At 38.7% G+C, this 21241-nt stretch overlaps 1 protein-coding gene across 5 annotated transcripts; it reads left to right on the top strand.

Moving 5' to 3' along the window:
* Nucleotides 1-3311: 3311 nt before the first annotated feature.
* Nucleotides 3312-7620, top strand: LOC135671483 (zinc finger CCCH domain-containing protein 53-like). 5 transcript variants are annotated; one of them, XM_065179638.1, is made up of 10 exons: nucleotides 3312-3932; nucleotides 4118-5259; nucleotides 5349-5501; nucleotides 5604-5789; nucleotides 5881-5978; nucleotides 6061-6357; nucleotides 6466-6580; nucleotides 6695-6916; nucleotides 6994-7060; nucleotides 7136-7620. In XM_065179638.1, exons 2-9 carry the CDS (start codon nucleotides 4184-4186, stop codon nucleotides 7025-7027), a joined length of 2181 nt encoding a protein of 726 aa, XP_065035710.1. In that variant the 5' UTR covers nucleotides 3312-3932; nucleotides 4118-4183; the 3' UTR covers nucleotides 7028-7060; nucleotides 7136-7620. The 5 variants fall into 5 exon arrangements, with proteins under 5 accessions (XP_065035710.1, XP_065035714.1, XP_065035713.1 ...); XM_065179641.1 differs by having other exon boundaries at nucleotides 3793-3932; nucleotides 6064-6357; nucleotides 7136-7304; XM_065179639.1 differs by having other exon boundaries at nucleotides 3916-4046; nucleotides 7136-7304.
* Nucleotides 7621-21241: the final 13621 nt, after the last annotated feature.

The following is a 21241-nucleotide window of genomic DNA, read 5'->3' as shown; positions in this document are numbered from 1 at the left end:
GAAAAATTATCTGTTTTGGAAGATGGGCGTACCCGCATGATTTTATCCTTTCAGAACATGTGAACTCCAAAAAGTATTTTTGAGAGTAAGGAAGATCTAGTAGACTTATGAACCCTTAGTTCCCATACTTCTCAACCAATGTGGAACTAAATGACCTTATCAGTGCTCCCTCCCATAAGAGAGCTAAGGACTCATAGTCTCACGTTGATTGAGGAGTATAGGAACCAAATGCCCATAAGTCCATTATGTCTCTTTTATCCTTAGAAATATCTTTTGAAGCTTACATGTTCTGAAATAACAAAATCTCATCATCCAAAGCGGATAATTCCTCGCGAGCCTACGAATCGTACGAATGATCGACCGACCAAATTATCTCTTATCGTGTTCCATCCAAACAAAAACCCCTATCAAACTCTATTTTGTAGCTCCTAGTATTCATGGAATACCTATGGGTAATGTCTAATTCACCTAAACTAGCATTTTGTTAGAGTCATTATGTTGCTTGACAAGTTGTACTTCAACGAGCGATCCAAATCTTGTTGGTTTAAAACCTTTTCTTCCTTTTTAATCCGATATAATCTAAAATAGCAACTCAAGAAAAAATACCAATTAGTTTTACTTAACCCGACTATTGATTCAGTGATGGCATTTGGCTGAGGCGATTGGGGTTAATGAAATTGTCCCACCAAGATCAGACATAGATTACGCTGGATTGGGTTTGATTGGTCTGCTTTGAAAGTGTAGGAAGATGCTGCCTCTTTAAAATGACAACTCCATCATTTTGCATCACAAAAATTAAATAAAAAGAAAACTTTTTCTGAAATAGAGTATTTATATGATTGGCAAGACTAAAGCACGCATCATGATTAAGATGTCACATCATCAAGTCAGCATATGTGGATCCTTGATGCATACTAAAATGATGATTGCTTGTTTAACATATGTTGAAGATGAATTTTATGTAACTCGAGTGCTATTAGAGTTATGATTATATTCAAATTATTTGAAGGAGTCTTAATTAGATCTTAATTCTTTGATGGATTAGGATTAGGATTAGGATCTAGATTAGGAATCTAAGTAGGAATTGTTATAAATATACATCTTTAGTAGTTATTAGTGAATTATGATTTGTTTTCATAAATATATCTTTGAGTCTTAAGGTGTTGATGAAAGAAAGAGATATAGAATAAGACATTCTCAGTAGTGGATATAGAAAAGGTTGAAGAAAGAATTCTTTTGGGCAAAAGTTTCTGACTTTGGTTTAACTTTTGATTCTTTGTATTTGGTCTTCTTAGTATGTATTCATTAAGACTCACCAAATCTATATTATTTATGTGTTGATCTCTAAGTTTGTCCTTTGGTTTCGTATTTTCTTTTTATTCCCAACAAAATTGATGATTTCTATTTTAGATGATTTTTTAAAAAAAAATTAACATTTTATTTTCTTCCTAATCAAACCCTCTTTTTCCTTTTCGCGAGCTCTTATTTTTTGTAAAATGACTAAATACTATTAATATATGAAAATTTTTTGCCAAAACAAATCAGATTTATAGTTGAATTGATCTAATATTATATTCGAACAACTATTATATTTTTGAATGAAGTTATAATATTTTGGTTCAGTAGATAAAAGAGTATAATTCCATTCAAAAAACTTTACAATTGGGTAATTCTTATTCATTCTTATTGTCATTCTCATGCATAAAAAAGAATAGAAATAGTGTTAATTATGAAAAAATTGAATAGTTTGTTTTGATCATCACAATCACAATAAAAATACTAATAATATACTCGAAAGCATTATAAATAATCCAAATACACTCCTAACTTCAATAAATTTAATTATAAATATAAAAATTTGTATTGTAATGACACTTATAGTATTTTTTTTAATAGCTTTATAATATTTTTAACATCTCAACAAAAAAACTATAATTTTATTGAAAAGTATTGTACATGAGTCAAATGAAATCAAAACACATTAGAAATTATTTGATATACTATATTAGGATTCAAATAAAAAATTTTATAATAGTTTACAAACAACATTAAAATTAACCTTATTATAATGTTTTAACCATCACAATAAAAGCCATATTAAATATATTTGAAAAAACTATAACTAACCCAAATAGACTAAAACCGCAACTAAACCAACTAAAAGTCTAAAAATATTGATATCATAATAGTTTATAAGCAATAATAATAATAAAAAAGACATGATATGATATCTTCTTTCGGCTTTAAATATTTTCAACACTTTAACTAAAATACTGTAATACTATTGAAAAACACTGTTAATAGATATTTGATATATCATACTATAATTCAAATAAATACTTATAACAGCCAAATGTAGATAAAGAATTGATCTATTATGATGTCTTGATCATCATAATAAAAACTACTATAAAATCTATACAAGAATAGTCAAATGTATTCCTAACCTCAAATACTATAATGAATTCATTGGTCCATCCACTTATATTAATATACTTTATAGATTGGTCCATAGGGTATCTTCGGGTATCTTCGAAACTAACGAAAATAATATCATTACGATGACATGTTCCATATTATTCAAAATAAAAATATTATTTAAAAAATAAAAACATAAGATACTTTTTAAAAAGATAAAAATGAAAACTTTTTTTAAAAAAATTAAATATTATAATGGATTGGATTCAACACTGAATTAGTTTTGGTCCATCTAAATTGAACTTGAAATATAAAAAAGTTAGGGTGTCAACTTTCCAATCATTGGATACTTTTGGAGGTAAAAAAAGAAAAAAAGCAGATGGTTTTAATTAATTTCTATTTTTTTAAATCTATATACAAATTGGAGATGAAGAGAAGACGAAGTGGCCTAATAGGACCCCTCGAACAACATATGCTGTTCCCACGTGCCGACGCACATGCACGTGTGGGTTACGCACAGGCTTGAAACCAGCATCCGTGAATGGGGTTCTTTTGGAGCTTTAGGTGGTGATGACCACCCCCTCCATGTGACTCTCTCTCTCTCTCTCTTCTCTCTCTCGGACCGCACTCCAATGAAAAGAAAAGACGCAGAGGGAGGGAAAGCTCCAAAAACTTACACCGCTGCAGCAGCAGCAGCAGCAGTAGCAGCGGCTGCTGCTGTTGCAGTAACATGTAAGAAAAGAAAAGCAAAAGGAAAGAGGAGTGAAGGCACATGTGTTGCGTTGTGCATGGTTACAACAAGACCACGGCGTGACGCCTCTAAAGCCAGTGGTAAAAGCTGCACAAAGAAACAAGCGCACATATAAAAGAAGAGAGAGAGAGCAGCAGCACTGCGTGGGGCGTTGGATTCTATGATATCCAAATCAAAATCCGGTTGACCGCATTCACCACTGTCATTTCATTTCTCTACTGCTGAGATCTTAAGCTTCCGTGCTTACAGTAAGCTGCTCGCATGTCATCCAACTATCAGACTGAATGCAGTAGGTCGTAGTAATAATAACACTGATGATGATTTTGAGAGGGCAACGTTCCCACTGCCAGCAGTCCGCCACCAGAAAGCCAGCAATAAAGATTGGGAAAGGAGAGGGAAGGGGACAGTGAGCCCTGGAGACCCAAATGATGGCTTAGGGAACAGGGAATTTAGCAGCACTAGGACAGAGATTGAAGAGACCAGAAAAAGAGAACGAGTGAGTGTGTGTGTGAGGGGAAAGGGAGACTCACCCAAGGCCTGGGCCTCTCTAAAGGAGAGAGAAAGAGAGAGAAAGAGAGAGAGAGAAAAGGGTTTCAGGTGGAGGAGGGTGAACGTGCTCCTCTATTTGAGAAGATGCAGATCTATCCAAATTAAAGAACAAGAGGCAGAGATGGAATATGTTATGTAGAAAACAACGCCAAGGCTGTGCCGGGAGAAGTAACAGCCGACGGTGGGGTTGCGACCGAAGACTGCTCCATTAATGGTTGAGTGCCCCGTCTTACCTCTGTCCCTCTCTCTTTCTCTGTGGAAAATGGTGTGTCCTCCTCCATCACTGCTAGTCGTATATTAAGTAGGAAGTCACCGTCTTCAATCACAAGTTGGTGTCTCTTCAGATACATGCTTCAGGTTTACTGTCTTCTTCCTCTAATATGGATGTTGAAATGGCAGCTGAGAGAAACTTCTGGTAGAGAAGGAAGATAGAGAGAGAGAGAGAGAGAGAGAGAGGGCATCATCATGGACGTGTACGAGGCGACGAGGGTGGTGTTGGCGAGGATACAGAGCTTGGACGCGGTGAACGCGGCCAAGATCATGGGGTACATCTTGATCCAGGAGCACGGCGACAAGGAGATGATCCGCCTGGCTTTCGGCCCCGAGGCCCTCCTCCACTCCGTCGTCCTCAAGGCTCGGAAGGAGCTCGGCCTTGCCGCCCCTGCTCCGCCCCCCTCCTCCTCCTCCTCCTCCGCTACCTCTCCTGCCGCAGGTGGCGTCGCCTCCCCTTCTCCCTTTGGCCTTTTGGCTCGCCAGAACTCCTCTTCCCGCTTCTCTACCAACTTAGTCTCCTCCCCCACCTCCTTCGCTCCGCCGCCTGTCTTCTCCCGCGCTGGTAGAGCGAACGGCGCTCTGAACGGGTCCCTGGAGGAGCTCCAGGCCTCCGAGGAGCTCCTCAGCCCCGGCAGCCCGAGTCCCTCTCCCTTCTTCAACGGCTGCGGAACCGCTGGCGACTCGCTCGTCGATGAGTTCCACCTCCAAGACCAGCTCTCCTTCCTCCACGATCAGGCCCCCTGCCACTCCCTTCCTATTGGCCCCAGATCCGTCGCTGCCGGCGGCGGAGGCGATCTCTTCAGTCCGGACATCGGGTCTCATAGTCCGAGCGGCAGCGGAGACGGGCTGCTGTTTCCTTACAGAATGGGATGGGGTGTCAACGGAAACCACCATCGCCGGAGCTGGTCCGCTGCTGATCTCCCCCTTCGTTCGGACGCCATCGCAGCCGCGGGATTCAGTTGGAAGCCGTGCCTCTATTTCGCCAGAGGTTACTGCAAGGACGGGACCGCGTGTCGCTTCCTCCATGATCTGCCGGACGAGACCGTCGCGGCGGTAGCTGCGGGCGCGAGAATGGACGCTGCGGTGGAGCAGCAGTGCCAGGAGCTGCTGCTGAGATCTAAGAGCCAGAGGATCGGGGGCGGCGGGGCGTCGCAGCTGACTGCGTCGGCCTTCCCTTACTCCCCGCTTGGTTCCCTGCCCTCCTCTCCATCATCCACGAGCAAATGCCTCGACTTCCTGCTCCAGCAGCAGCCAAGCGATAGCCCAAGGCAGCAATTCCTTTCGCTAACGTTTTTGCACCTTTCTTCGGCATTTTGTCTGTCGACAGTGGAAGCTAAGAAGCTTTGGTCCTTCACAGGGCCGCAGCGGCGGCGGCGGCAGCAGCGCTAATGCGAACGAGGATGGAGAGGGGCGATTTCGCAGGGATGGCCAATCCTGGGTCGAGGCAGATCTACTTAACCTTCCCCGCAGACAGCACCTTCACCGAAGAAGACGTCTCCAACTACTTCAGGTTGGTTCTTACTCGTTCTCTCAGGTAGATCAGCTTCCGAGCTCAATCATCAGTCCAAATCTCTCTGATCTCTGCTTCAATCTTCGTCGTTCGAATCGGAAGCATCTACGGGCCAGTACAGGACGTGCGGATCCCGTTCCAGCAGAAGCGAATGTTTGGGTTCGTCACCTTCGTCTACCCCGAGACGGTGAAGCTGATCCTGGCTAAAGGAAATCCCCACTTCGTCTGCGATGCTCGGGTTCTCGTCAAGCCTTACAAGGAGAAGGGGAAGGTCCCCGACAAGTGCAGGCACTCTTCTTCCTCCTCCTTCCATCAAATGCTCGTTTCCGTTGCTCATCGCTGCCTACGATGAATGATGTGTTCCCCTGCTCTCATTCAGGAAGCCGCAACAGCAGCAGACTGAGAGGGGCGACTTCGCTGCATGTACGACTCCTACCGGCCTGGAATCCAGAGATCAATTTGACCTTCAACAGCTTGGTTAGATTCTTAGATCTTCTTCTGGTCGTTCTGCTCGTTTCTCTTTAGCTTTTACCGAAGCTTAAGCTGGATGACGTAGTAGCAGCAGCAAGGATGCTGTACAACAGCGGCAGCAGCAGTCAGGAGCTACTGCTGCGGAGGAAGCTGGAGGAGCAGCAGCAAGCGCTGGAACTGCAGCAGGCCATCGAGCTGCACGCGAGGAGACTCATGAATCTCCAGCTCCTCGACCTCAAGAACCGGACTCTGTGCTCCTCAGCCCCCGCCTCCGTCAACTCTCCCACCATCAAAGCTGCTCCAGCAATCACTATACCTACAGCCGATACCCCGAGCAGCAGCGGCGGCAGCAGCAGCAGCAGCCAAGAACAATCACCAACCGGAGGTGAGCTGGGTCATGATGAACAAATAGTTACCGGTGAATTGTTTCTTTGTTTAGAAGTTGGGAATTTCTCGGCGGCGCAAGTCAATCCTGTTTGCTTGGTATGAGCAGTCCAGAAGATGAACAGCTGCAATGGCTTCCGCGAACACAAGACGGTCAACTCTGCTGATAAGAAGGAATCTGGTGATGAGGCAAACCCCAACAAGGATGGCGATATCCATGAAAGGTAATATACCATTAAACAATCCAAACCCATTGCCTCTTTCGATCTCTACATTGTGATTTCTTCTCCTGTCGATGCCATGACTGAATTGTTTCGGTTTGCAAACCATGGATGCAGCGCCGAGCATAACTTGCCCGATAGCCCCTTCGCCTCGCCTAAAAAATCTTCGATCGTGCCCGATCCTTTCTCCGTCCCTGAAATGGAGATGGCAGCTGCCACTGCTGCTTCCGTGAACGATAGTAGCAGCAGCAACACCTACCTGATTGCCTCTACATTGCCACCATCCTCTTCCACGTTGGACATGGCTTCCCACAAATCATGCTTCTTCCAAATGCCAAGGTAAGATGATTAGTTTGATGTTCTCTTCATGCGGATGGAAGGATGTTACAGTCCATTTCTGGTTCTTCATATGCCAGGGTCTCCTCCACTCATGGAGCCATTGGAATGTAGAGTTGGTAATGAGGAAGCCCTCCATGGATCACAGTGAGAATCAAACAGTCAAATAATATGCAGGTTATGGGAGTTGCTTATCGTTGATCTTAGAATGTTTTCTTGCAGGAAAAAGCAATGAGGAGTTTGATTGTAACCTTCTATAGTGTAAGCTACTAAGCTCCATAGGTAATCCATTCTATGCCACAGCACAAGGTCATGGAAAGGAGCAGCTTCAGTAACCAGAATCAGCTATATACTACTACTGCTACTACTACTACCATCTGCCACTACTGCAGCTTCTCATCACCATCCAATCCATTAAGATACTCCACCATCTCACAGACACCAAACAGAAGAAGAGAACAGGAAAGGACAAACAGCAGACTGATTTCTGTAAAGGATAGCTCAGTAAGAGATAAAAGCAGCACAGAGAAGGAGGTGACCAACAAAAAGAGACTAGGTGTGATCATTTCCCTGCTGCCTGCTTGTAGAGTGGTCTCTTCTACCTCCCACCTCCCTTTGGTTGCTTTTTGCCATCTCTAATTGTGACAAACATATAGACAAAGAAATGTGTTCAGATAGTCATAAATATGTAGTTCTGCATTCCTCTATCCCTTCCTTGTCTATAATTTGGTACTCAAATAAATATTTGAGATAGCTTACCACACAAATTTTTTTTTTTTAAGATAAAAACAAGTTCACTAAAATTGGGAATATGAATCCATTTTATCATTAAAAATTTCAGTAATCTATTATTGAATTGATAAAAAAGTTATATATTTTTTATATTCTTAACCTAAAAAAGTTATTTTCTTGAAGGTCAAATTAATATTTCACCTACTATTCTTTCATTATTTAGATTCTAAAGCCGGAGGATTTGTTGTATTAATTATTGGAGATAGAGGAGCAAAGAAGAAATAGAATACTACGATACGAGTAAAAAGAATCTTTTCGACTCAAGAAAATTGACAAGAACAGTTATGGTCTTATTTATAGGACCTAGTGGTAATTGTCCTATAACTACTAGATCATGATTGAAACGAGATAGTTATTGAAATTATTCGGTAACTACTAGATTATCATAATTATTTAGATAACTATGAATCAAATTTTAATATTAATAACATTGTTAATATTAGATCAAGTCGATGCAATCACTGTATCAGATTCCTCATTCATGGTTGGTACAACAACATAAATAAACAAAGGAGTTGCTTGTGACCGCTCCTTCTTCCTGCGCCTTCCGAGAAATAGAGGAAGAAGACGGAGGAGCCGCTGCTGCCGGCTCTCTGCCTCCATGTGCACTCACTCATGTGCTCTCTACTCCACATCTCTTTCTTCTCCCCAACATGTCTGTCATGAGAAGAAGAAGAACATAGACAAGTGTGCATATGATCCTGTAAATCTTGATGTCAGATCATCTTTTAATTTGGCATGCATTAATATATATATAACGTAGGTTGATTCTATAACGAGTGAAAACAAAATCATAGCTTGTCTGTTTCCTTATGTTTGATCCATTTCGATCCATGTCTTTTCTTATTTTATTTTGAATCCACACTTGGCTTTTGTAAGTTAGATTACCTGAATGCAATCAGTTTAATATCTATTATTTGAATTATGCAAGAAACGCTAATCACTCTATGTTTTATTAGCATGATTACTGCTAATAAAAGTTTTGATTGCTGCTTTTGGATGAACAGCAAAGAAAGGCTTCCTCTATGGAATATTAATTATTTGGACCTACCGCATGATCTTCAAAGATGAAAGAGAAACCGAGCCAATGGTTTGTATTGGCCACGATGTTAATTATTAATTGGACGTAACAGAGTTATTGATTTGATTTATTTTTAAAATATTTTATATGTAAAATTGAAAAAAAAATCTAATACGAAACGAGTGCGATAATAAAGACTAATCGAGAAGCTGGACTAAAAAAGATGTTTATTTAGGGAGTTTTGATCTGAATTCGCAAGATAATTTGGTTGGAGGCAAAATTTAATGATTATTTAATTTTTTATATATATATTTTTAAAACTTATATTTATGATATGATCCATTTAATACTTAAGTTAGTGCATGTTTATATTAGACAAAAGATGAAGATGATGTGTTCAGAAAATTAGATATAAGGTTATACTTTGGAGAAATTTTTTTTTTATAATATTCATTCTATAATTGATGTCAGTTTAGAATGATCTGATATCCTAACGAGAAAATATTTATTTTTATACTTTGCTAATGTGGCACATTATCATTTTGAGTTAATTAGGCTATTTATTCTTCCTTGATTATGCTTCGCATTAAGGTGTTTATCCATGCCAAAGCATAATATTCTTATCGAGAATTAAATAGTTATCACTTATATTAAAAGTGGTTAGAGGATGCTCCAAATGGATTTGTTCAAGATAGATAATTCATATACGATGAATGTTTTCCTAGCTAAGGTGTATCAAATGCATTAACGATTATATCTAAAGTAGATGCATTATGTGTAGGGAGATGTTTTGACTTATTAGATGTATTAGATGCTTTGATATTGATATCTTGAGATGAATGTATCACATATATGGAAATGTTTTATCTTGTAAGAATACAGTGAGTGGGGAGATGCATTTAATAGTTACGGTGCATCGGGTACTTTGATGATTATATACCATGCTTATACATCATATTTTAGGAGATGCTTTGCTTAATTAGGATGTATTAGATATTTTGATACTTATATCTTGGATGAATGCATCATAAGTAGGGGGATACTTTATTTGATTAGGATATATCATGTACTTTGATACTTATATCTTAGATGAATGTATTGTACATAGGAAGATAATTTGCCCAATTAAGATACATTAGCCAGTTTGATGCTTTTATCTTAGGTGCATGCAGTGAATGCATGCTAATACTTTGCTCAATTAGAATATATCAAATGATTAAATATTTATATCATAGGAGGATGCATCATGCATGAGAAAATTCCTTGATTGATAAAGATGCATCCTACATGAGAAAATAATTTTCTTAATTAGAATATATCATCTACTTTAATACTAATTTTCAAGGAAGGTTACTGGAAGTCTTTTTTATGATCAACTTAAAAAAACCTAAATGATTTAAGATAATTGATGAAGGTGTGGATTAATATAGAAGGGTGAGAGTTGACTAGCTATTGAGTATCATTGCTAAATCTTATGATGTAGCCAATTAGAGACTCAACTTTGCCTTATCGGATGATTAATAGGGTTATCATCCGATAACCCTATTTGGATATTAAATACTAGTACAGTAGAGATCAAACTCTTTTGCTAACTATTTGAATGATAATATAATATGAGGGAGAGTAGAGTATTACTCCCAAGTGTTTTACCCGAAAGTAGTAGGTTAAATCACCAACATGACCACATTAGAAGTGGTGTATAGGATCACTTAGCATCCTAAAAGTGACCACACGCTCAACAACAGGATTGCCACTTCCATCAAAAGTCTTAGGGTTTGAAGAATAAAAGTTGAAAGGAATGAACTCATCTTGTATCAATTTGGAGATTTGCTTAATCAAATTCTTTCTCGAGTTATATCTTATATCTCATGTTATCAAGGATATATTAATTTTTTTTAATTATTTATGCAAGACATAATTCATCTCATTAATAGTGTATCATAGATTCAGGCTAAATTGATTGTGACTGAGGCATATTGTTAATCTCATTAGGATGCATATGTGGTATCAGATTGATTATCGATACAACCATCATGGAGTTTCTAGTAACACTAAATAGTTGATGGACATTAGGTTTTGTACTACTACTAGCTATATTAATAGTAGAAGAAGAACAAGGATAGTCTATATTATATCTCGAATTAGACCTATTGAGTAAGTTAAAGAAAAATCTTAATAAGTTTGACTATGGGTTGAATTTTCTAATAGGAGAGTCTAAGGTTGTTAGAGAGATAATAATTATGGGGTAGAGTTTAAGTTGATTTAAATGCTCCCATGGTTGAGAAGATTTCTCAATAGGAGGAGAGTCTAAGGTTATTAAAGAGATGATGATTGTAAAACTGAGTTTAAGTTGATTTAAATACTCCCACAGGAAAAATACTCCTTATCCAAGGTTAGTCACTATGTTAAAAGTTGAGGAAGAAGTATCATTCTCGAGATATCCTCGAGGGGTTCGAGATTTTAATTTTTCATAATATTTTCTTTACTCTCTCATTCGAGAGTCAATTTATTATGTCAATTTTGATCATCAACTCGACATTATGATTTGACTTAGTCTTTTTTCTAATTTTATCATATTTAGAATTGAATAGAAAATTATTTTAGTGTGATATGGAAAAGAGATAATAGAAGGTGTCTATTCAAGAAGCTTTAACATGAACCCTTGAGGCCACTTGGTTAGATGCAAGATTTTATCATGTCCAACAAGGGAGGGTATTCCTAGCATGGCTCCTTTAATGCTTAAGTCGTTGTTTATTCATATTATGTGAAAAAGACCCATGGATGGTTTGAGAGTTTAGAATGAATTCTGAATATTTGAAAAGATATTATACTTAAAGAAGCTGTCTTATATTGAATTTATTTTATAATTATTCGTGATTAAGAAAAAAAATAAGTACTTTAATAAAAAAAATATTTACTTTATATGTTATATTGATATAACATGTCTAATTATGATATCATCATTTTTGGGTTGACTAGGCTTTAATAATAAATTTTGAATGATTATAGATAATTATCATTCTAGTTTAGATGAAAAACTAAGAATAGAAATAGTGATGCAAAGATCAGACAAGTGCAAATAGAACATGTTGGTTGGAATTATTCAAGTGCAAAAATATAGAGAGGAAAGTGATAAGGAAATAAATCTATCTCACTTAGTCTCTTGAATCCTACCTGAGATTAAACTTAGCATGTGACAAACCTTTCAGAGGTCGTCGTTGTTAGGATCGAGAGCACTAAGAGGGGGGGGGGGTGAATTAGTGCAGCAGAAATCTTTCAGCGATTAAAAACGAAAGCTGCGTTCGTTCGATAAGAACTATTTCGATACAAAAGCCGATTCTAAGATTACTTTTGATTAAGTGTAGTTTACGTCTAAACACAGTTTGCGTCTAAGCGCAGTTTACGCAGTTTGCGTCTAAATGCAGTTTGCGTCTAAGCGCAGTTTACGCAGTTTGCGTCTAAATGCAGTTTGCGTCTAAGCGCAGTTTACGCAGTTTGCGTCTAAATGTAGTTTGCGTCTAAATGCAGTTTGCATCTAAATGCAGATTGCGTCTAAGCGCAGTTTGCGTCTAAGCTCAGATTGTGTCTAAGCGCAGTTTGCGTCTGAGCGCAGTTTGCGTCTAAGTGCAGATTGCGTCTAAGCGCAGTTTGCAGTTATGAATGGAGTCAAAACGTAAACGTAAACTGTAAAGAAACTCGTTTGTAAAAGCGCAGAAGACAGTTTGCAGTTATAAATAGAATCAAAACATAAATGTAAATTGCAATGTAAAGACCGTACGAAAACACCGATTTACATCTGAATGCAGATTCGGAAAGATCAGAACTTAGAAACTTGTTCGTAAAAGCGCAGAGAGCAGTAGCTATGTAGGAGGTTTGCAGTAATGATAAAGTGCTCAAAATAAACGCAAACCAGAGATTTAGAGTGGTTCGGTCAGTCTTGACCTACTCCACTTTTGGCTTCCTCCACCGACGAGGTTACCAACGTCAACTAGAGGCCTTCCTTCAATAGGCGAAGGCCAACTGCCCTTTTACAGTTTCACTCCTTTTGACGGGCTCAGGAGACAACCCTTACAGAACCTTTCTCTCCTCCCTTTACAACTCAAGACTTGAAGAACAGAAGGAGGAGAACTTTTGGACTTTACACAAATTTGAGCTCTTAGAATCACAGAAAAGATCAAGAATTCGGTGTAGGTCTGTATCTTTTCAGTGCTGAATGGGTGGGGTATTTATAGGCCCCAACCCAATTCAAATTTGGAGCTCAAAACGATCAAATCCCGGAATTCCGGGATCAGGCGGTTGCACCTCCTGACTGGAGAGGTTGCACCGCCTGGCAGAGCTCGAAGACTGAGCCTCTGGGCGGTGCTACCTCTGTCAGGGGCGGTTGCACCTCTCTTCCAGAGCTCGAAGACCGAGCTCAGGCGGTGCCACCTCTCTGTCAGGGAGGTTGCACCGCCCAGTCTAGCTCGAAGACTGAGCTCAAGCGGTGCCACCTCCTGGCTGGGGTGGTTGCACCACCCAGTCTCGCTGGGAGACTTAGCCCAGGCGATGCCACCTCCTGGCCTAGGCGGTTGCACCTCCTGGTGCAATCAGGGTTCGAATGGTTAGCTCCATTCGGCCCAATTTCAGTCTTTCAGGGGCCCAATTTCCCCAAGATTAAGCTAATGGGATCACCTCCCATTTTCCAACTTAATCAATGTGCTAACTACGATTAGATCTAAGACAATTTCTGCAGCTTTGCTTCGGTGCGTCAATCGCTTCTTCCGGCGAGTTTCCGGCGAACTTCCGTCGATCATTCGATGAACCCTCGGTGATGCTCCTGCGGACTTCCAGCAAACTCCTGGACTTTGCGATGATCCACTTGGCGAGTTCCGACGAGCTTCGTTTGGCAAGCTTCTGGACTTCTCGGATCTGTTCTCGCAGAACCTCCGACGACCGTCTGAACTTCCGTCGAACTCTCGAACTCCCAACGTGATCATGAACTTGACTCCGGCGCAACTCCTGTTGCTTGTCTATCTTCCATCGTAGTTAATCCTGCACACTCAAAACAAAAACTTCGATCGAGACAATTAATCATAAGCAATTAACCAAGTTGTCCGGCATGTCATTGGTCCCTCGACGCTTCGTCCGATTCTTCGGCGCATCGTCCTTTCCTGCAGCCTATTGCCCAATCGGCCAGTTGACTCCGCAACTCCGATATCCTTGGCACAATACCCGCTCTTCTTGGCCCGATGCCCGAGTCCACGGTCCGAAGCCTTCTGTCGATACGTCGACCGATCCACCGGCCCGACGTCCAATCTTCTGACACGTTCCTCCGGCACAACATGATGTTCCTGCTTTAATTGTCTCATCCTGATCGAAGCACCCTGCGTCACTCAAAACGCAGATTAAATCATAAACATATATCAAGTAGTTTCATCATCAAAATACGAGATTCAACAATCTCCCCCTTTTTGATGATGACAACTACTTGATGACGGAGTTAAACTTAACTCCCGGAGTTTAAACAAACTCCCCCTATCAATATGCCTTATTGATAGAAACTCTTAGATTCAAAAATCTAAGGAACATGTCATAATAAACGGAGTTAACCTTAACTCCCAGAGTTTAAACAAACTCCCCCTATCAATATGTCATATTGATAGAAACTCTTAGATTCAAAAATCTAAGCAACATGTCATCATAAACGGGGTTAACCTTAACTCCCAGAGTTTAAACAAACTCCCCCTATCAATATGCCATATTGATAGAAACTCTTGGATTCAAAAATCCAAGCAACATGTCATCATAAACTTATGCATAACATGTTATGTCATCAACATACTTCTCCCCCTTTGTCATCAACAAAAAGGAGAGGTACCACAATCAAGTATTTGTGATATAAGTTTAACTCATTGTATGAAAAACATAATATCAAGTTTTATCATCATACAGTTTGAAGCCAGAAAATTTAGCAAATGTTACATCATGCTTAGAACATTCAAGCTATCAAGTTTTAGATATGCAAGTTTTACGGCATACAAGATAGCACATGCAAGCTAGCAATGTTACAACATTTTAGAACTTGCAAGCTAGCAGTTTAGAGATGTTCAAGAAGGCAACTCTTGCTTCTTGAAATATGCAAGTTGCAAGCTAGCAAATTTTTGCTTCCTTTGCAGTGTTAGCTTTTGATATCGTAACGCAACCATTTCAAGTGTTTATCAATTGTAGCATTTCATCATATGGTATGATATCGATATGTAAAGCTGTGAAGCAAGATTTTGATATCATTTCATGATGTACACATTTCGAATATTTTAGCAAGTGTAGCATTGCATCACATGGTAAGATATCAGTTCGTACGATGCAAATTTTTGTTTGATATCTTGATACAGGGCATATGGCAATCATATATTTCTTGGTGATGCAAGTATGGCCTAATCATAGCATCAGTGATAGCAACCATATCAACATCATTAATAGCAACCATATCATTATCAGTGATAGCAGGTATGGCCTAATCATAACATCAGTAATAGCAACCATATCAATTCATATTTTTCTCCCCCTTTGTCATCAACAACAAGGAGAACGATATAAGCAAATTTTAAATATAAGTGCGATGCCATAAGTTGGTTCATGTCATTTTCCAACAGTGAGTGATGATACCAGTAATGCAAACATCTCGAGGAAAACATGACATGGAGATAGCTTTTATTGCTTCTTCCTTTTTATTTGTTATCTTTTTACATGAAGGAGGAAAGCCATATGTGAAGTTCAAATCGATAAGATATTAAAGCACACTTCATTTTTGCAAGGATTAAGATATGTAAGTGAGTCAAATCCTTGTATATAAAAATATCATCCTTTTATAAGAGGGAATCATCAAATATGTTTCTCGAAAAATATTTTTCACATGATAAGTGCATTTGCTAGATGATTCCATATGTCAAAAATCAATGATGTGAATTAAACTAGATATGACATATGCTTGTTAAGTTCGGAAGAGGATAATGTATCAAGAAAATTCGAAAATAAAATTTGACACTTTCATACATTCGGACAGGGTTTTACTAGAGATATTCAATTACAATCATGAAGGTAAAACATGCTTATTATCATGGAAATTTTTGTATTCAAGCACATAATTTTCAACATGTAATCATGGCAAGTAATTGTGTAAAATCATTATGGCAATCAAGTGATTTGATCATTTAATCAAAAAAGTCCGAAAAATAATTTTAACACGTTTAATCATTCGGACATATTTTTGCCATAGTTTTTCAAATATAATCATGAAGATAAGGCATGCTCATCATCATGGTAGTATGATAGCAAGTTTACCATATACAAGCTAGTAAAAAAATTTTACATTTTAAGGCCCGCAAGCTAGCAATTTTGAGATGTTCAAGAAAGCGACTCTTGCTTCTTGAAATATAAGTTTTGCTAGATGTGCAAGTTAACTTTTTGCTTCTTGAGATAGGCAAGATAGCATTTCTTGGTGATGTTCAATATAGCTAAGTTCTACATCATGCAAGCTAGTGAATTATATAACATTTTAGAACATGCATAATCACCAAAGCATCATAAATTTTAATGATGTGCAAAATTACAAATTTTGCATGATTGCATTTGTGTGTCTTGAGATTTGCAAGATAGCACTTCTTGGTGATGTTCAAGATAGCAATTTCTTCTCTTTTGAGAAGTGCAATTTTTGCTTTCTTCTTGAATTGTGCAAGCTAGCTATCTCCTCTTTTGTCATTGTCAAAAAGAAGGGAAAAACCCTTTACATCAATTTTTAAATCATGACAAAGGTTAGTATCAATCTCATTTGTGCATCATTATATTTTTAAATTAAAACATGCACATTTTCAAAACATATAAACTCATTATTATATGCATGATTCCAAATTATAAATATTTCAAATCATCATGGTATTAATTTGTCACATTGCATCCTACCATGCATGATCGAAACTTCTCATTTGCATACATCAAAATAAATTCATGAATATCTCATGCATTCATATCATCACTTGAGGAATATTGAAAAGAAATAATTGGGTGATGAGATAAATATTTCAAGAATACAAAGAATTGTATAAAAATCATATCATGAATACAAGGAATACAAGTCACAATCATTCAAGAGAAAAATCATTATTCATTTTCAATTCATTCAATTTGATAAATCAAGATCATGATTTTGATAAAACTCATTTCAAATTTAAATCATCAAAATCATTTTTATAGCTCACAAAATTTATAACATAAATAGATTCATGATTTCATTGATAATATATTTTCCCCCTTTTTAAGTGTTTCATTTTAAGTGGTCGATTTCATGTTAGCATCCCTTTTCATTTATGAAAACATGCATCAATTTTTTAAAGCCACTATTATTATCATGAAAATCGATAATCAAGAATCATCATAATTTCAAAAAAATATATACTCATTAATCATAACTTCAAATTGAACATGATTTCATATACTCAAAATCGAGAAATAACAATGGAAATCAACATGATACACATTATTACTTCTCAACCACATATAGCATGATTCCATACCGTATTTTTAATCAAAATCATTTTGTTTATCATAAACATGCAATTTTCATGATTATTTTCAAAATTACTAGAATGATAAGCATGATTCCTAATTGTTTGTATTTTCATTATAAAATTATTAAACATGCAATTTTCAAGAAAATTAAATAAAAAAGAAAAATGCTTTATGAAAAGCATCATGTAATTTCAAAGTAAATTAAAGGCATTTTGATTACCTCGGCGTCGAAAGGCGTAAAGGCGTAGTTTGCCACCTCGCCTTTGTTGATTTTCTCCTTGTCTTCGGAGGAGCTTGATTCATCCCAATTTTTGTTCTTCTTCTTGTGTTCAAAGCAAGTAGTTCCCTTCTTTTTACTTTTTAATTTGTGTTTCATTTGTTGTTTAAGTTCACCATCACTTGAGCTTATGTTCGAGTGGTCTTCAAATGTTCTATGTCCCAAATCCTTCCTGTTCTTTGGAAGGTGGTTCTCAAGTTGTTCACGTGCATTGCACGTCATTTCATATGTGATCAATGAACCAATTAGTTCTTCAAGTGGAAATTGGTTCAAGTTTTTTGATTCTTGAATAGCAGTTACTTTTGAATCCCAAGTTTTAGAAAGTGAGCGCAAAACTTTGTTAACGAGTTCAAAGTCCGAAAAGCTTTTACCAAGTGATTTTAAACCATTGACGACATCCGTAAAACGGGTGTACATGTCAACAACGGTTTCGCTTGGTTTCATATGAAAAAGCTCGAAATCATGCAGTAAAATATTAACTTTCGAGTCTTTGACTCTACTAGTTCCCTCGTGCGTGATTTCAAGAGTGCGCCAAATATCGAAAGCCGTTTCGCACAAAGAAACCCGATTGAACTCATTTTTGTCCAAAGCGCAAAATAAGGCATTCATAGCCTTTGCGTTTAAAGAAAAATACTTCTTCTCTAAATCCGACCATTCGTTCATCGGTTTAGAGGGAAGTTGAAAACCGTTTTCAACGATATTCCATAAATCCAGATTTAGAGAAATTAAGAAAACTCTTATTCGAGTTTTCCAATAAGTGTACTCCAATTCGTTAAAGAACGGTGGATAAAAGACCGAAAAGCCCTCTTGAAGAGCCATTTCTCTCGGGTGTAAATCCGAAATGAGAAATACCCCGCTCTGATACCAATTGTTATGATCGAGAGCACTAAGAGGGGGGGGGGGGGGGGGGGGGGGGTGAATTAGTGCAGCGGAAATCTTTCAGCGATTAAAAACGAAAGCTGCGTTCGTTCGATAAGAACTGTTTCGATGCAAAAGCCGATTCTAAGATTACTTTTGATTAAGTGCAGTTTACGTCTAAACACAGTTTACGTCTAAGCACAGTTTACGCAGTTTGCGTCTAAATGCAGTTTGCGTCTAAATGCAGATTGCGTCTAAGCGCAGTTTGCGTCTAAGCTCAGATTGCGTCTGAGCGCAGTTTGCGTCTAAGCGCAGATTGCGTCTAAGCACAGTTTGCAGTTATGAATGGAGTCAAAACGTAAACGTAAACTGCAAAGAAACTCGTTCGTAAAAGCGCAGAAGACAGTTTGCAGTTATAAATAGAATCAAAACGTAAATGTAAACTGCAATGTAAAGATCGTACGAAAACACCGATTTACGTCTGAATGCAGATTCGGAAAGATCAAAACTTAGAAACTTGTTCGTAAAAGCGCAGAGAGCAGTAGCTATGTAGGAGGTTTGCAGTAATGATAAAGTGCTCAAAATAAACGCAAACCAGAGATTTAGAGTGGTTCGGTCAGTCTTGACCTACTCCACTTTTGGCTTCCTCCACCAACGAGGTTACCGACGTCAACTAGAGACCTTCCTTCAATAGGCGAAGGCCAACTGCCCTTTTACAGTTTCACTCCTTTTGACGGGCTCAGGAGACAACCCTTACAGAACCTTTCTCTCCTCTCTTTACAACTCAAGACTTGAAGAACAGAAGGAGGAGAACTTTTGGACTTTACACAAATTTGAGCTCTTAGAATCACAAAAAAGATCAAGAATTCGGTGTAGGTATGTATCTTTTCAGTGCTGAATGGGTGGGGTATTTATAGGCCCCAACCCAATTCAAATTTGGAGCTCAAAACGATCAAATCCCGGAATTCCGGGATCAGGCGGTTGCACCTCCTGACTGGAGAGGTTGCACCGCCTGGCAGAGCTCGAAGACTGAGCCTCTGGGCGGTGCTACCTTTGTCAGGGGCGGTTGCACCTCTCTGCCAGAGCTCGAAGACCGAGCGCAGGCGGTGCCACCTCTCTGTCAGGGAGGTTGCACCGCCCAGTCTAGCTCGAAGACTGAGCTCAAGCGGTGCCACCTCCTGGCTGGGGCGGTTGCACCGCCCAGTCTCGCTGGGAGACTTAGCCCAGGCAGTGCCACCTCCTGGCCTAGGCGGTTGCACCTCCTGGTGCAATCAAGGTCCGAATGGTTAGCTCCATTCGGCCCAATTTCAGTCTTTCAGGGGCCCAATTGCCCCAAGATTAAGCTAATGGGATCACCTCCCATTTTCTAACTTAATCAACGTGCTAACTACGATTAGATCTAAGACAATTTCTACAGCTTTGCTTCGGTGCGTCAATCGCTTCTTCCAGCGAGTTTCCGGCGAACTTCCGTCGATCATCCGATGAACCCTCGGTGATGCTCCTGCGGACTTCCGGCAAACTCCTGGACTTTGCGACGATCCACTTGGCGAGTTCCGACGAGCTTCGCTTGGCAAGCTTCTGGACTTCTCGAATCTGTTCTCGCAGAACCTCCGACGACCGTCCGAACTTTCGTTGAACTCTCGAACTCCCAACGTGATCATGAACTTGACTCCGACGCAACTCCTGCTGCTTGTCTATCTTCCATCGTAGTTAATCCTGCACACTCAAAACAAAAACTTCGATCGAGACAATTAATCCTAAGCAATTAACCAAGTTGTCCGGCATGTCATTGGTCCCTCGACGCTTTGTCCGATTCTTCGGCGCATCGTCCTTTCCTGCAGCCTATTGCCCAATCGGCCAGTTGACTCCGCAACTCCGATATCCTTGGCACAATACCCGCTCTTCTTGGCCCGATGCCCGAGTCCACGGTCTGAAGCCTTCTGTCGATACGTCGACCGATCCACCAGCCCGACGTCCAATCTTCTGACACGTTCCTCCGGCACAATATGATGTTCCTGCTTTAATTGTCTCATCCTGATCGAAGCACCCTACGTCACTCAAAACGCAGATTAAATCATAAACATATATCAAGTAGTTTCATTATCAAAATACGAGATTCAACAGTCGTCAAAATCAAACATAATCCATGATCAAACCCTAATATTGTGGAACTTGATTAAATAGTCTAATTTTATTTATTTGAATCTTTCACTAACCCAATAGAACTTGTATCAATCATTGACTTATTAATTTAATAAACTCGGATCATCCAACTAAAATGCTTAAGCCCAAGCAAACGTAGGAACCTCATCTGGTCCCTAGAAATGGATTATTATAATCTCCCTCGTTTAAGCTTAATATTATTATCAAAATTTAAATCATCAAAAATTTATCAAGATTTAAACATAGCTTATGATCAAAATGCATGGGAGACCTAAACCAGTAGTAGTGGCTCTAGTCACATAGATAGACATTTATCACTTGGGACTCTCAATTTACTCAATGCTATGTTAGTTTCAATGGGTTATAGCCTATTGATTTTGGATATATATATATATATATATATATATATATATATATATATATATAGAGAGAGAGAGAGAGAGAGAGAGAGAGAGAGAGATTCATTTTGTAACCTTGCAGAAGATTAAATATTTTAATAATAAAATATTTATTATTAAATATAATACACCAAGTTGGCACATTGATTGACCTTTGTGTCAAGTCATAATTGGTTTTAGATATAAAGTTGATCCAATTTGATAACTCATTAACTTTGGTAGATCTAAAACCATACAGAAAGAAATGCAGTTCTCTTTGCAATTTTCTCCCAAAC

The sequence above is a fragment of the Musa acuminata genome, unplaced genomic scaffold (genome assembly GCF_036884655.1).
Source record: "Musa acuminata AAA Group cultivar baxijiao unplaced genomic scaffold, Cavendish_Baxijiao_AAA HiC_scaffold_1139, whole genome shotgun sequence".
NCBI classification, from domain to species: Eukaryota; Viridiplantae; Streptophyta; class Magnoliopsida; order Zingiberales; family Musaceae; genus Musa; species Musa acuminata.
Note: the sequence above shows the minus strand (reverse complement) of the source record. Positions and strands in the feature narration are given on the sequence as shown.

What these genes read in the sequence shown, in the direction of transcription:
- LOC135671483 (XM_065179638.1), top strand. Translation starts at nt 4,184, where the DNA reads ATGGACGTGTACGAGGCGACGAGGGTGGTGTTGGCGAGGATACAGAGC. An exon ending in AAGGTCCCCGACAAGTGCAG is followed by an intron (nt 5,790 to 5,880) that starts GCACTCTTCTTC and finishes GCTCTCATTCAG; the next exon opens with GAAGCCGCAACAGCAGCAGA. An exon ending in ATTTGACCTTCAACAGCTTG is followed by an intron (nt 5,979 to 6,060) that starts GTTAGATTCTTA and finishes ATGACGTAGTAG; the next exon opens with CAGCAGCAAGGATGCTGTAC.